The 13,169-nt window shown below is 41.9% G+C and overlaps 1 protein-coding gene across 1 annotated transcript; it reads left to right on the top strand.

The window, feature by feature from the left end:
• Window positions 1-8,928: 8,928 nt before the first annotated feature.
• LOC100038995 (PRAME family member 8-like) lies at window positions 8,929-12,340 on the top strand. The gene is made up of 3 exons (XM_006542784.4): window positions 8,929-9,229; window positions 9,897-10,487; window positions 11,463-12,340. The coding sequence occupies exons 1-3, from the start codon at window positions 8,943-8,945 to the stop codon at window positions 12,028-12,030; spliced, it is 1,446 nt and encodes a 481-aa protein (XP_006542847.1). The 5' UTR covers window positions 8,929-8,942; the 3' UTR covers window positions 12,031-12,340.
• The last annotated feature ends 829 nt before the right edge of the window (window positions 12,341-13,169 follow it).

Raw genomic sequence — 13,169 nt, forward strand, 5'->3', positions numbered from 1 at the left:
TGTATAATTCTATAGTACCCCATTTTTAAATTGAGGTATTTAGTTTGTGGATATCTAATGCTTTGTGTATTTATAGGGTTATCACCATTTATAGTGATATCACCCCTCTGTCAGATGTGGGTTGGTGAGGATGTTCTTCCAATCTTTAGGCTGCAATTTTGGCCTGCTGATGAACTCCTTTGACAAATAGAAGCTTTTCAGTTTCATCAAGTGCCATTATTCATTGCTGATCTTATTGCCTGAGCTATGGGTTTCTGTTCAGAAATTTATCTCCTGTGTCAGTGTGTTCAAGGCTAATCCCCCACTGTAGTGGATATTTCTGGTTTTCAACTTGACTATATCTGGAATGAACTGCAATCCAGAATTGGAAGGCTCACCTGTGATCCTGATCTTGAGACTGAGAGATACAAGATTCTGCCCTGGATCTTGGCATGGAGATCTCGAGGCATTGTGGCTATGAATCTCAGGAGACTAAAGCAAGGAGATCTATAAATTCAAGGTCATCTGGGGCAAAGTAAGTTCCAGATTTAGGTGTGGTGGTACACACCTTTAATCTGGGCCACACCTTCTACTGGAGACTTACACAAAAGTGGAAGAAGAAAGACTCTCTCTTCTCTGTGTGTGTGGGACTCAGCAACTGCTAGATCCTTGGACTTCCATTCACATCTGCTGCTGACCATTGTTGGGGAGTTGGACTACAGACTGTGAGTCATCATCAGTTCCCTTACTATACAGTGACTACCAGTAAGTTCTCTAACTCTAGAAAACCTTGACAAGTACATCCACTTCCTCTTGTGTTACATGCTGTGTATCCATTTTTATGTTGAGGTTTTGATCAGTTAGACTTGAGAGTATTGGAGGATAATAAATACAGAGCAGTTTGCTTTCTTATACATGCAGATGCCCAGTTAGACAGGCACAATTGGATAGGGATGATTTCTTTTTTACAATGTCTCTTTAGCATTCTCTGTTAAAAGTCTAGCGTCCATGCTTGATAGCTATGTGGGTTTATTTCTGGGTCTTCAGTTAAATTCCATTGATCAATTTATCTGTTTTACTGCCAATACCACACAGTTTTCGTTATACTATGGGCATGTAATACTACTTCAGATCAGAGAAGGTGATACTTCTAGGAATACATTTGTTGTAGAGGATTGTGGTCCTTGGTCTCAGTCCAATGGTTGTCTGTGAATGTCTGCAATTGTCTTAGGTGCTATTAGAACCTCTCAGAGGACAGCCACACCAGGCTCCTTTATATAAGCACATCTTGTCATCAACAATACTATAGGTTTTTGATGTCTGCTGATGGGATGGATCTAAGGATGCCTGTTCCTGGGTGGCTCTTTCTTCAGTCTCTGCTCCAGTTTTTGTCCCTGTTCTTCCTTTAGACAGGAACAATTCTAGGTTAAAATTTTTGAGATCGGTAGCTGGGCGGTGGTGGTACAAACCTTTAATCTCAGGTCTTGGGATGTAGAGACAATCAGATTTCTGAGTTCAAGGCCAGCCTGGTATACAAAGTGGGTTCCAGAACAGCCAGGGTTACACAGAGCAACCCTGTCTCAAAAAAAAATTTTTTTTTAGATGGGTGTGTGGTACTTTCCCTCAACTAGAAGCCATTCCTAGCCACTGGAGGTGGTCTCTTAAGGTTCTGTCTCCCCTCTGTTGCATATTTCATATTGAACTTTATTGTTTGCTTGCTTGGTTATTTATTGTTTGAACGATTTCTTTATTCTCCTTTTTGCTCTTGATTTTCTTGGTTCAAATAATATTCTGAGACAACATGGTTGTTCTTTACCTAGGGATAATTTAGAATTTCAATTCCCAGGGATCTTCTTGCCTTGGTCTTCCGGCTGGAAGGATTACTATGTGAGCCAAGACACCTGGTTATGCTTTCCTCATTTGTGACCAGCATGGGCCAGAGGGAAATTCACCTGGGAGCCATAATATGTCCTTGAAAATACATGCACAAAACCATAAAATACCATTGTAAGAGGGCATGACAAATACCCTTGTGCAGAACCTTTGGGGCCTACTTGTAGGAATTGGGCAAGAATTTGACATTGGGCTAGGACAGTGCAGTAGGCTCATATAAGAATATTTATCTTGGGCTAGTGCAAAGCTCAAGGAAAACTCGGCAGAGGAATGTGTGGCAATTGTTTTACCTTGTTCATCTTGATAAACCCAGAGAAATAGTGATCAGGGGACTTTGTTTGTTTGTTTGTTTTTGTCAATAGACTTTTTATTGGTTATTTTATTTATTTGCATTTCAATGTTCTCCCCTTCCCCATTTTGTCCTCTGGAAACCCTCATCCAAACCCCTTTCTCCTTGTTTCTATAAACGTGATCCCATACCCACCCACTACTGACTCTCCAACCTGGCATCCCCTACACTGGAGCATCAAGCCTTCACAGGACTGAGGGCCTCTCCTCCCATTGATGCCCAACAAGGCCATCCACTGACATACATGCAGCTAGAGCAATGGGTCCCTATGTGTGTACACTTTGGTTGGTGTTTCAGTCTCTGGGAGCTCTTGGGTTGTGTTGCTCTTCCTATGGGGCTGCAAACCCTTTCAGCTCCTCCAGTCCTTTTACTAACATCTCCATTGGGGACCCCTTACTCGGTACATTGTTTATTGCCTTGTTTGTTCTTTGACCTAAAACTGACTTTATCCTTTGCATGTATTTAGACTGGTATAAAAGCAGACTAGAGAAAAGTGAATCTGCTTAGGACGTAGCACTGGCTGGAGTCATGGAATAATGTTGTCTAATGGTCATTGTCTTTTCAATCATCATTCCCAACCTTGAGACCCTGTTGCCTGACAGAGCTGGCTTGATCACATTTTACAATTATTTATCAGTTCTGGAATAAAGAGGTGAGCTTTATGCTTTGCCAATCGTATACTATGGTAGTACTCAGAAAGCAGAGCCAGGAGGATGGCTTCATCCACCTTGGAGGGAATTCTGTGGTGTGACTCCAGTAGTACAGTCCTTGCTTGGCATTCACAATTAAGGTTATAAATCACTGCATGATCTAGACAAATGGGGCATGCCTGTGTTCCCAGAACACGTGAGTCTGAATAGAGGCTCAGAAATCCAATGGTATCTTTGCTGTAATAGATAGTGTGAGGCAAACCTGTTCTATATTAAAATATTTTCAAAACAAGTTAAAAAGTGTGTCAGGGAGAGGCATAACATCAATGATTCTAAAAAGTCGGAGCAGGTTTGAGAAAGGAAGGATCAGTGGACATGGAGAGATGATCAGGGTTTCCTGGGCAGAGATAAAATCTCTAGGATTAGGAGATTTTCAGAATACCTGATATTTGCAGAACACATAAATTCAATGCCCAACAAGTGTGATTGTGGCTTGGAACTACCTTTAGCTTCAGTGTTTCTGGAATCCTCTTCCCTTTCCTAGACTTAATAAGCACTATGACAACATGCAGACACACACACACACACACACACACTCACACAGAGACCTTGGATGATTCAGACCTAAAGGGGAAAGGCTCAGGGAATCCTGTAGAAGAGAACAAAGAAAGAGGAATAGAGTCAGAGGAAATGGTGGACATCAAGGAAGCCAGAGCTTCTTAAACAAACACAGGAGAACTAACACACACAGAGAGAGACTAAAGTAGACTAAAGTAGAATTCTCAGGGCTTGTGTGGGTCTATTCCACATGGGGTATCAGTGTTGAGAAAAAAGTAGACTGACACAAGCTCCTATCCCAAACCCAGAAATTACTGAAAACCATTTACAAATGAAAAATTAGTTTTCTCAAATGGACTCTCCTTGAGGGTACAAGTCTCATTCATATGGGCAGGTCTACTGGCCAACACAAAGTGAACTCAGAGGCCTCTTTGGAGGTCCTAGGTCTCATAATGTTTTAACAGGCCTCTTTTGGGTTTTTTTGGATTTGCTTTTTAATTTAATTCTTTTTTTTTTTAATTTACCTTAAATCCCCCACTAACTGTTCTTTTCCAGGTCAGACCCTAGTTCACTACTTCTAGGTACCTTCTTACCATGTTCTCTGAGTAGGTGGAAGTTCCCTGGGTATCCCCACACCCTGGTACTTTTAGTATTTTTAAGGCAGGGCATATCCTCTCCCACTGAGGCCAGGCAAAGCAGCTCAGCTAGAAGAACACACCCCACAAACAGGCAATGGCTTCTGAAGTGGCCTTCAGTCCAGTTGTTAGGGGACCGACGTGAAGACCAAGCTAAAAATCTCCTACATCTGTGTGGGGAGGCCTATGCCCAGCCCATGTTCTCTTTGGTTGGGGTTTCAGTTTCTGAGAGCCCCAAAGGTCCCGGTTAATTTACGCTGTTGGACTTCTACAGAGTTTTTATCCCCTTTGGGACCTTTGCTCATATATTAGGGCTACCAATTTTGTATTTTTATTGGATTCTTGTGTGTGTGAGATCCTGTCCTGTATCTATATGTATTCCTTGTGGTTTTTCATTGGTTCTTTATCCTCCATTTCTTTGTTTTGTCATACTACAATATGTAACAGTTACCTAGGACTTATATTTCATCAATGTCTTCATATTTTTGCTGGATCCCAAAAATGTGTTGGTGGTCTAGAAACCACTAGACCCTGAAGTGGTTTCTCTCCTTAAACCTTTGTGTCCCATTGCTGAATTCAGGCTTGGTAACAAGTGCCATTGATCACTGAGGAACTCACAGCCTACTAAGTAAGCTCCCTTAAAGTTTTTTCTTAGAAAACACTTTTTTGTTCCATTTTTTGTTTTTAGTTTTTTTCAGACAGAGTTTCTGTTTAACAGACATGGCTGACCCAGAACTCAAATTGTAGACCAGACTAGCTGAAACTCCAAGGTCCACCTACATCTGCCTCCTTAATTCTGAGATTAAAGGCCTATTGTAGCATCTCTCACCTAACTAGATTTTGTTTTTATTTGGTTTGGTTTGGGTTTTGAGAGAGTGTTTCTCTATTTTGGAGCCCTCCCTGTCCCACACTTTAATCTGTAGATCAGTCTGGGGTCTAAAGATCCAGCTCCTCCCCTTGCCTCCAGGGTGCTGGGATTAAAGTCAGGTGCTACCCCACTCTGCTCTGCCTTAATTGTAAAACAGACCCTTAGTCCTTAGGCTTCACTGGTTAAGAATTATCTGCTTAGATAAAACTAGCCTTGAACTCACTGTGCCCAGTTTACCTTTACCTACAGAGTACAGGGATTAAAGGTGTTTGCCACCATTCCTTTTACAAATTTAATTCTCTTAAAGATTTAGCCTGGCAGTGGTGGCACACACCTTTATTCCCAACCCAACACTTGAAAGGCAAAGGCAGGCAGATTTCTGAGTTCGAGGCCAGTCTGGTATACACAGTGAGTTCCAGGACAGCCAGACCTACACAGAGAAACCCTGTCTTGAAACAAAACAAAACAAAAAACGTTTTGTTCTCCATGTTTTGGTGTTTTTCCTGCATGTATGAATGTTCAGCAAATGAACGCCTGGTGTCCAAGAAGGTCAGATGGAGTTTTCAGGTTTCCGGAAACTGGAGTTACAGATCATTTCAAGCCACCATGTAGGTGTTCAGAATAGAGTATTAATAGGTGCTCATTATTGTGGAGCAAACTCTTTGGCACATGTCCCACTCCTGATTTCATCTTGGGCAAATCATTCTGGTCATATCAAACCTGACACATTATCTGTTTTCTGTCAGCCAAAGGCAACATCTCCCTCAGACCCTCCAATTTCTGTTTGCCTTTAGGTCTATTTAGAAGTAGACTCAAATGTAAGCTCAAGCTGTCCTTCTATTTACCATAAGGCTGAGGACAGCTTTGAATTGATTCCCCGGCTTCAACAGTTCAACTCTTGAACTGTTGAGTTTCCAGGCATAGCCATTATGTCTGCTGCATACAGTGCTGGAGAGAGGAATGGCTGTATGCTGGGTAGCTCCTTACACACTGAGTGCACACCCAGCACACTTGGACAATGTTAATGGAATCAGACAATGCTCCTTCCTCTAACATTTATGTAGGTGCTACTGCAGTTTATTGAAAAAACATCCAATTCAGGCCTTGAGCTCCAGAACATACTCCTGTCTATTAAAAACTCTTTGTCCCAGATCCAGTTACAATAATATCGATGAATTATTTTCTGTCTATGATCATCAATAGATTAAACCCTGATCTGAGGCAAATCAGACTGACTTTGTGCACATGAATAAAATTGGCCCAGGTGTGGTGTTTCTCAACATTAATCCTAGCAGCAAGAACTATGCTGAGGCAGGAGGATTGCTAGAACTTAGAGTTTAGAAACAACCCTGGCTTCACAGCAAGACCCAATCCTGTAGCAACCTCAAAACTATGTAATCATAAGGCAAATGAAGGAGAAAATCTACAAATTCAGTGATGTTTTATTAAGTAACAAGTGAAATGTTTGAGTGGTATGGTATGCTATGGAGGTATTCTCATTGAGAGCTCTGGTGCAATCAATGAAATGGCTGGATGTTACATATAGAATTAAAAGGGCAGAGTTTAACCATCCAATCTAATTCTAGTTTGAGGTTGAATTACATGGCTGCAATAGGAAGGGTTATTCAGAGAGGCTTCAGTGGAGACAGAAAATATTCAGATCTGGAGATTGGGTAACTACCAGGGTTGTCTAGGACTCAGAGACCTATCTGCAGTACTCAGAACTGGTATGTAATTGGTTTCCCTAGGGTCAAGCAGTTTGATTTGAAACCCTTTAGATTCCGGGGTAGTACAGGAAATTTCATTTTCTGTCTCTTTAGTAAAACACATTGAAGACCTTGGGTTTCATTCCCGATGACGTTTTAGCCTCATCTCCACTATATCTCTAAGATAACTTGTATATTTCATTACTGTGCTTGATATATTTTTTGACACAAGAATTTTCTAAGATGTTGGGCGTGTTGCTCTGGGTTAGCTGAAATCAGATCATTCTGACTAATGTGGTCTTTCATATTTCCTTTCACTGAAATGATGATTTTTTTTTTTTTTTTGTGAGTCCCTAGCTCATGTAACTTTGATCATCTTTAACTCTGATCATCCTGGTAGCTGGAATTACATTCGTAAGTTACTCAAATGTCTTACCTTAGTCTTTGCTTTAGATCATTTTCACATAGCTGTGGTTTTTGGATAACGTCTGCTTTCGGAACCAAGGTGAGCCTGACAGTCTTGGTAGGAACCCACAGATGTTATCCTCCTTACTGGAAATTCAATATTGTTATACAACACAGGAACTTTTTGGTTGTATTATTGTTTCTTTCCTTGTTTGTTTTTGTTGTTGTTGTTGTTGTTTGATTGCTGGTTTGTTTCTTTGTTGTTTGTCCTTTTTTTTTCTTTTTTACTACTAAATTCAATTTCTCTTCAACTTAGTTTTACAGTCCAGTCATTATTCCCTTCCTGGTCTGCCATTTGTTCCTCATCACATTCTTCCTTCTCATCACCCCACCCTTTTGATAATTTTACATATTTACATTTAAAATGTTATCTCTCTTCCAGGCTTCACCTCACAAACCCCCTCCCATGATACTTTCCCTTTACCTCTAAAACATTACACCCCCACCTACCCACACACTCCTGCCTCTCCCTTCACTATGACAATAGGCCTCCAAAGGACAAGGAGCCTCCTCTCTGAAATAAGCCATTTGCTACATATGTTATCAGGAACCATAGATCCACTCATGTATGCTCCTTGTTTGGAGACTTAGTCCCTGGGAAATCTGAGAGGTCCACTTAGTTGATGTTGTTTTTCTTCCTATGAGGTTGTAATCCCCTATATCTCCTTAAATCCTTCCCTATCTCTTCCATTGGGGTCCACATGCTCAATGCAAAGGTTGCCTGTGAGTATCTGCAGTTGTCCTTAGACAGGTGGTGGCACAGCCTCTCAGAGGACAGTCATATGTTGACAACAGCAATAGTGTTTAGGTTTGGTGTCTGCTGATTTTATACATCCCAAGATCCCAGTCTCTCAAGCGCCTAATCTTCAGTCTCTGAACTATCTCTTTTCCCTGTTTTTCCTTTAGTCAGGAACAATTCTAGGTTAAAATTTTTGAGATGGATAAGTGGCCCCTTCCCTCATTAGGGAGCCATGCATATCGACTGGGGTGTCCTCTTCAAGTTCTATCTCCTCTATGTTCCATATTTCAGCTAGGATCATCTGTACTGGGTCCTGGGAATCTCTTCCATTTTGCTTCCTGTTGGGAGCTATTAAGACAACTCTTGATCTCTGAATTGGGCCTCTCCCACCGAGAAGAAAAAGGGGTCAAGAGCGGGCCAGGGACACATGGATTCCGAGAACCATGGGATGTTCTAGCCCTAGGTCATCACTGATGTCCTGACCACACCCTGATACCACCAAGCTTCCTGCTTCCCCGTGTAGCTGCCAAAAGAAAGAATTTCTATTGCCCCCCTCCCATAAGTACTTCTCCTTTTGCCTGTATTGGCCCACCCCTCCCACTGATAAGTGTCTGTACTTCCCCTTTTGCTTGTGCATTTAAGCCTTGGATCTTTCTCAATACATTGGGGTCTTGATACAACTTCAGAACGGTTTCCGTGTCCTTACTCGTACAAGGCCCTCGTCTCTCTCTACCTCCCATTAAGTTATTAGGAGGAGGTCCCCTCGAGATCCTCAAATAACTGGACGTGTTGGACAGGTCAGCTTCCTTTCATTCTTTCCTTTGTAAAGAAAGGGAAACACATAAAAATATTTTGACCCCAAAATTATGTGTCCATTAGAGTACTAGAGAGGCTCCCATGATGCCAGTGTGGGAGTCTGTCTTTACACCACCAGTTTAGGATACAGAAATAAATTGATGTCTCTAGCACTGTAACTCTAGAGCAGTAATTCAGAAACTAAATGGTTAATGTGGTGGTGAGGAAGCAGTATAAAGTTGTCTTGAATATGTATTCTTTTCTAAATGCTTCCCCAGGAGCCTTCTTCCTGAAGACCTGAGAGGATGAGTGGTCAGACCCCACCCACACTCCAGAAGCGAGCAAGGCAGACACAGCTGAGAGATGAGGCTTTGGCCATATCCCCTCTGGAGAACGTGCCAGCTGTGTACATCCCATGGCTGTTCCAAGAGGCCTTTGCTGGCAGACACAACTCGCTCATAAAGACAATGGTGGCAGCCTGGCCTTTCCAATATCTCCCTGTGGGGTCATTGATAAATATGCATAACCTGGAAACCTTGCAAGCTCTGCTAGATGGTGTAGACAGGAGACTGACAAGAAAATTTCCCCCCGGGTAAGCATATCCAAGTATTGTATATGGGAGCGTAAAGAGTACACAGTAGACATTGCCAGGGAGAATGGCTTTGTCCTAAGTCTATTAGATGCTTCTGATTGCATAAACAAGCAGAGACACAAGGTTCTTGAAATCTACTCTTTACTTGTAGAGAGCACATTTGGATATGGATTAGACTTGAATATGGACTAGAGTAGACTTAGCCTCACAGTAGAATGAGCCTATCCCTGGCCTTCACAGTAATAATAATAATAATAATAATTACTATTATTATTATTATTATTATAGTAATAATAATAGTAGTAGAAATAGTAATAGAAATGATGTATACCTTAGTGAAAGAAAAGTATTCAAGTGTACAGAAGCCCAGGAAAGCTTTTGTAGCATGCCTGAGTCCACCTTGGATATCAAAGTGCTTAAAAACAAAGACTGTAGCAGTGTGGGGCATGGTAGCACACGCCTTTAATCCCAGCACTTGGGAGGCAGAGGCAGTCGGATTTATGAGTTTGAGGCCTGCCTTGTCTACAGAGTGAGTTCCAGGACAGCCAGGGCTAAACAGATAAACCCTGTCTCAAAAAAAAAAAAAAAAAAGCTTTAGCAGGGAGGAGACCTGAGTTTAGACATATGTATCAAGAAGACTGCTGACATTCATAAGTTTCACCCACAGGAGGCCAAAACTTCAGGTTCTCGACATGAGAAATGTGCACCATGTCTTCTGGAACATAGGGAGCGATGCAAATGACAGTGACTCTGATGCAGAGACCTTGGATGAAAAGCAAGTAGTGAAGGCCCTTCCCAGATATGCACTGAGGCAGCGTCTGAAGATCATAGTTGATCTGTCAATCAGTTCTCAGCTCAATGAAGAAAAAGCATATTTCTTGAATTGGGCCAAGCAGAGAAAGGGGTCCATAAATTTCTGCTGTACAAAGATGAAGATCTGGGATGCACCAGACAAAGTTATCAGAGAAATCATGAATGTTTTTCATCCAGAGCACATTACAGAATTAGAACTGTATACCGACTGGACTCTGTTGCGGCTGGCACATTTTGCTCCCTACTTTGGGCAGATGAAAAATCTTGAAAAAGTCTTCCTGGCACCACTCCACAAGAATACCTCCCCTATTATGAATATAACAGGGGCCTCAAAAGTCAAGTGTATCAAAAAGATTATTTCTCAGTTTTCCAAATTCAACTGTCTCCAACATGTCTTCATGAAACGTGTCCATTTTCTCAGAGACCACCTGCATCAGATCCTAGGGTAAGCAAGTCAGCTACCAAAGCAAATCTGTCTCTCTTCTCTTAAGGATTAGTGGTACATAATGCCTGCCACTCACTAGGAACAAAATTTAGATACTCATAACACTCTGAAAGTTATGTCTTGTTTCCATGTATACTGAGATATGCAAGGGAAATTTTACAAGTTAATTCAGTCAACTGAAATAAGCACTCATGGAGTACAGAAGTGATTTGATCTAAGGGGAGGTCAGTTCTAGTAAGCATGGGTTGTAATTCTTCGTCAATCATGCCCACTCAATCAAATGGAAAGGGACCAGCAGGGGAGTGTGTAGTAAGGTGTCAGGGTACACATCAGCTCAGTGTGAACATGAACTATATGCTCAGATCTGTGGGAACAGCCTTCTATCTCTGCCCAGTTCCCTTGGATGAAATGTTTTGTGCGAGCCCAAGTAGCACTGAGTGCATGGGACAAGGAGTATAACTTGGACTGAAACTTAGAGCCAGCATGACTGCAGAGGGAATGATAGAATGCAGATTCAATGAGTTTATCAAAATCCTGTCAGGGGTTTCTTGGGTTGGAAGCTCAATCTTCTGTGTGCTTGCTTGCTTGCTTGCTTTTTTTTTTTTTTTTTTTTTTTTGGTCTTTTGGAGACAGGGGTTTCTCTGTGTAGTCCTGGCTGTCCTGGAACTCAGAAACCCTCCTGCCTCTTCCTCCTGAGTGCTGGCATTAAAGGCATGTGCCATCAAGCCCAGCTTCTGTGTGCCTTCTTAGCTTAAGTGATGAACTGGTTTTCGGCTTGAGGGTGAGGCCCAAGGGTGAATTGCGAGATTGTCATGACTGAGCAGTTTGCAACAGGAAGCATCACAGATGTTGTCCTTGATCATTTACTTAAACTGACCTTGGGGCACTTGGTTCATTCTACCACTGTGTACATCCCAGCCAAACCTTTACAACACCACTTGCCAGAACTAACCCTCTGGTCTCCTCTATCCCTAGGTGCCTGAGGACGCCCTTGCAGACCCTCTCCATCACTCACTGCCTAATTTCACAGACAGACTTGGATTCCTTTTCCTGCTGTCACAACCTTTTTAAGTTAAAAAATCTGGAAATCAGAGGAGTGACATTATTTGCTCTCGATCTTATGCCTCTGAGAGGTCTCCTAGGAAAACTGGCAGGTACTCTTAAGTCTCTGGATTTTCAGTGGTGTAGCATGAAGGACTCCCAGCTCATTGTCCTCTTACCTGCCCTCAGTCAATGCTCTCAGCTCAACCAGATCAACTTCTACAGCAATGACTTCTCCATGGCCATCCTGAAGGACCTTTTGCAGCACACAGCCACCTGGAGCAAGATGAATGTGGAACAATACCCTGTCCCTCTGGAGTGCTATGATGCATTGGGTCATGTCTCCAGAGAAAGATTTGTGGAACTTTGTCAGGAGCTCATGGATACCCTCAGGGCCAAAAGAGAGCCTAAGAGCATATCTTTTGCAACAAATGTCTGCCAAAATTGTGGCAAGACCTGTGTCTATGGCCAGGGGGCAAGGCTTTGTTCCTGTTTGCAGTAAACATGGATACAGGACTTCTGACTATGAATAAATGACATGCTTGGGACACATCTCTCATCCAAGGTGCTCAGAGACTGTGACTTCAGACACTTCCCATATGGTTAGAAGTAAAGAGATGGGTAGTGACTGGGACCCTGAATGCTTAGATTGAAATGTGGACTATTCCAATAGACTGTTGGACCAGGGGCATGATGGAGTCAGAATAACAGTTTGGCATTTATATGTGGCTTCTGCCCCGACAGTATATATAGATGCTTTTTGTGTACCTATCAACCTGGATGATGTCTCCCCGGGGTCTTGGACTTTTTCCAACCTTACTACCAGGTTCAGTGTCAGGATGATAGAATAGGTCCAGGTTTGGAAAGACACTGTTGTTTTATGAAGGAAGCAAAGTTCCAGGTGAATATGGCATGTATAAAATAAAAGTTTTCTTGACACATCTTTCCCTAGTCTCTTGCCTGGGCTACATGTATAACACTTTTGGGTGGCTGATCAGTTATGTGCACAAAACATTTACATTAATGTGAGCAACATAGACACAAATCTTGTGAAGAGGGATTAAAATGATCACAGATGGTTAATATCCAGTATGTTGAGACCACAAGGCACCTTGGACCCCTCAAAGATGCCTAAAGGTAAGAAGACAACATAAAGCAAAGAAAAACAGGCTTTCCATTCTAGCTTTGAACTCCTGAACTTTTGGTCATGCCTTAATGAGCTTACTAACAAGAACCTCTATATACAGTCTTTATGCCACATGTCTCTAGAGCTCAATTCCCTTGGAGTCCCAAACTCTATGAAGTAACCATAGTGTATAAAAAGGTGCCCACTATTATGCAGGTACCTTTGCTACATAAAGTATTTACTTTCAAAAAGACGTGTATTTTAAGTCTTCAATTTTATTAAAAGCAAAAGAAAAATCTCCTTTGCCTAGTCATTAACCCTTTCTGTATGGTAAACTATCAATAAAACAATTTATCGTTACTCTGTATTTACGGAACACTTAGAACATGAGTTCTCTGTTTAAATATCATTGTTATTTTCTGCATTGAATAGCATAGCTAAACTTAAGGCCTCGGCAACAGATGCCCTCTGGAGATAAGTCAAAATGTACACATTGATGCAAGGCTTGTCACAAT

Source organism: Mus musculus (genome assembly GCF_000001635.26).
Source record: "Mus musculus strain C57BL/6J chromosome 5 unlocalized genomic contig, GRCm38.p6 C57BL/6J MMCHR5_RANDOM_CTG5".
NCBI lineage: Eukaryota > Metazoa > Chordata > Mammalia > Rodentia > Muridae > Mus > Mus musculus.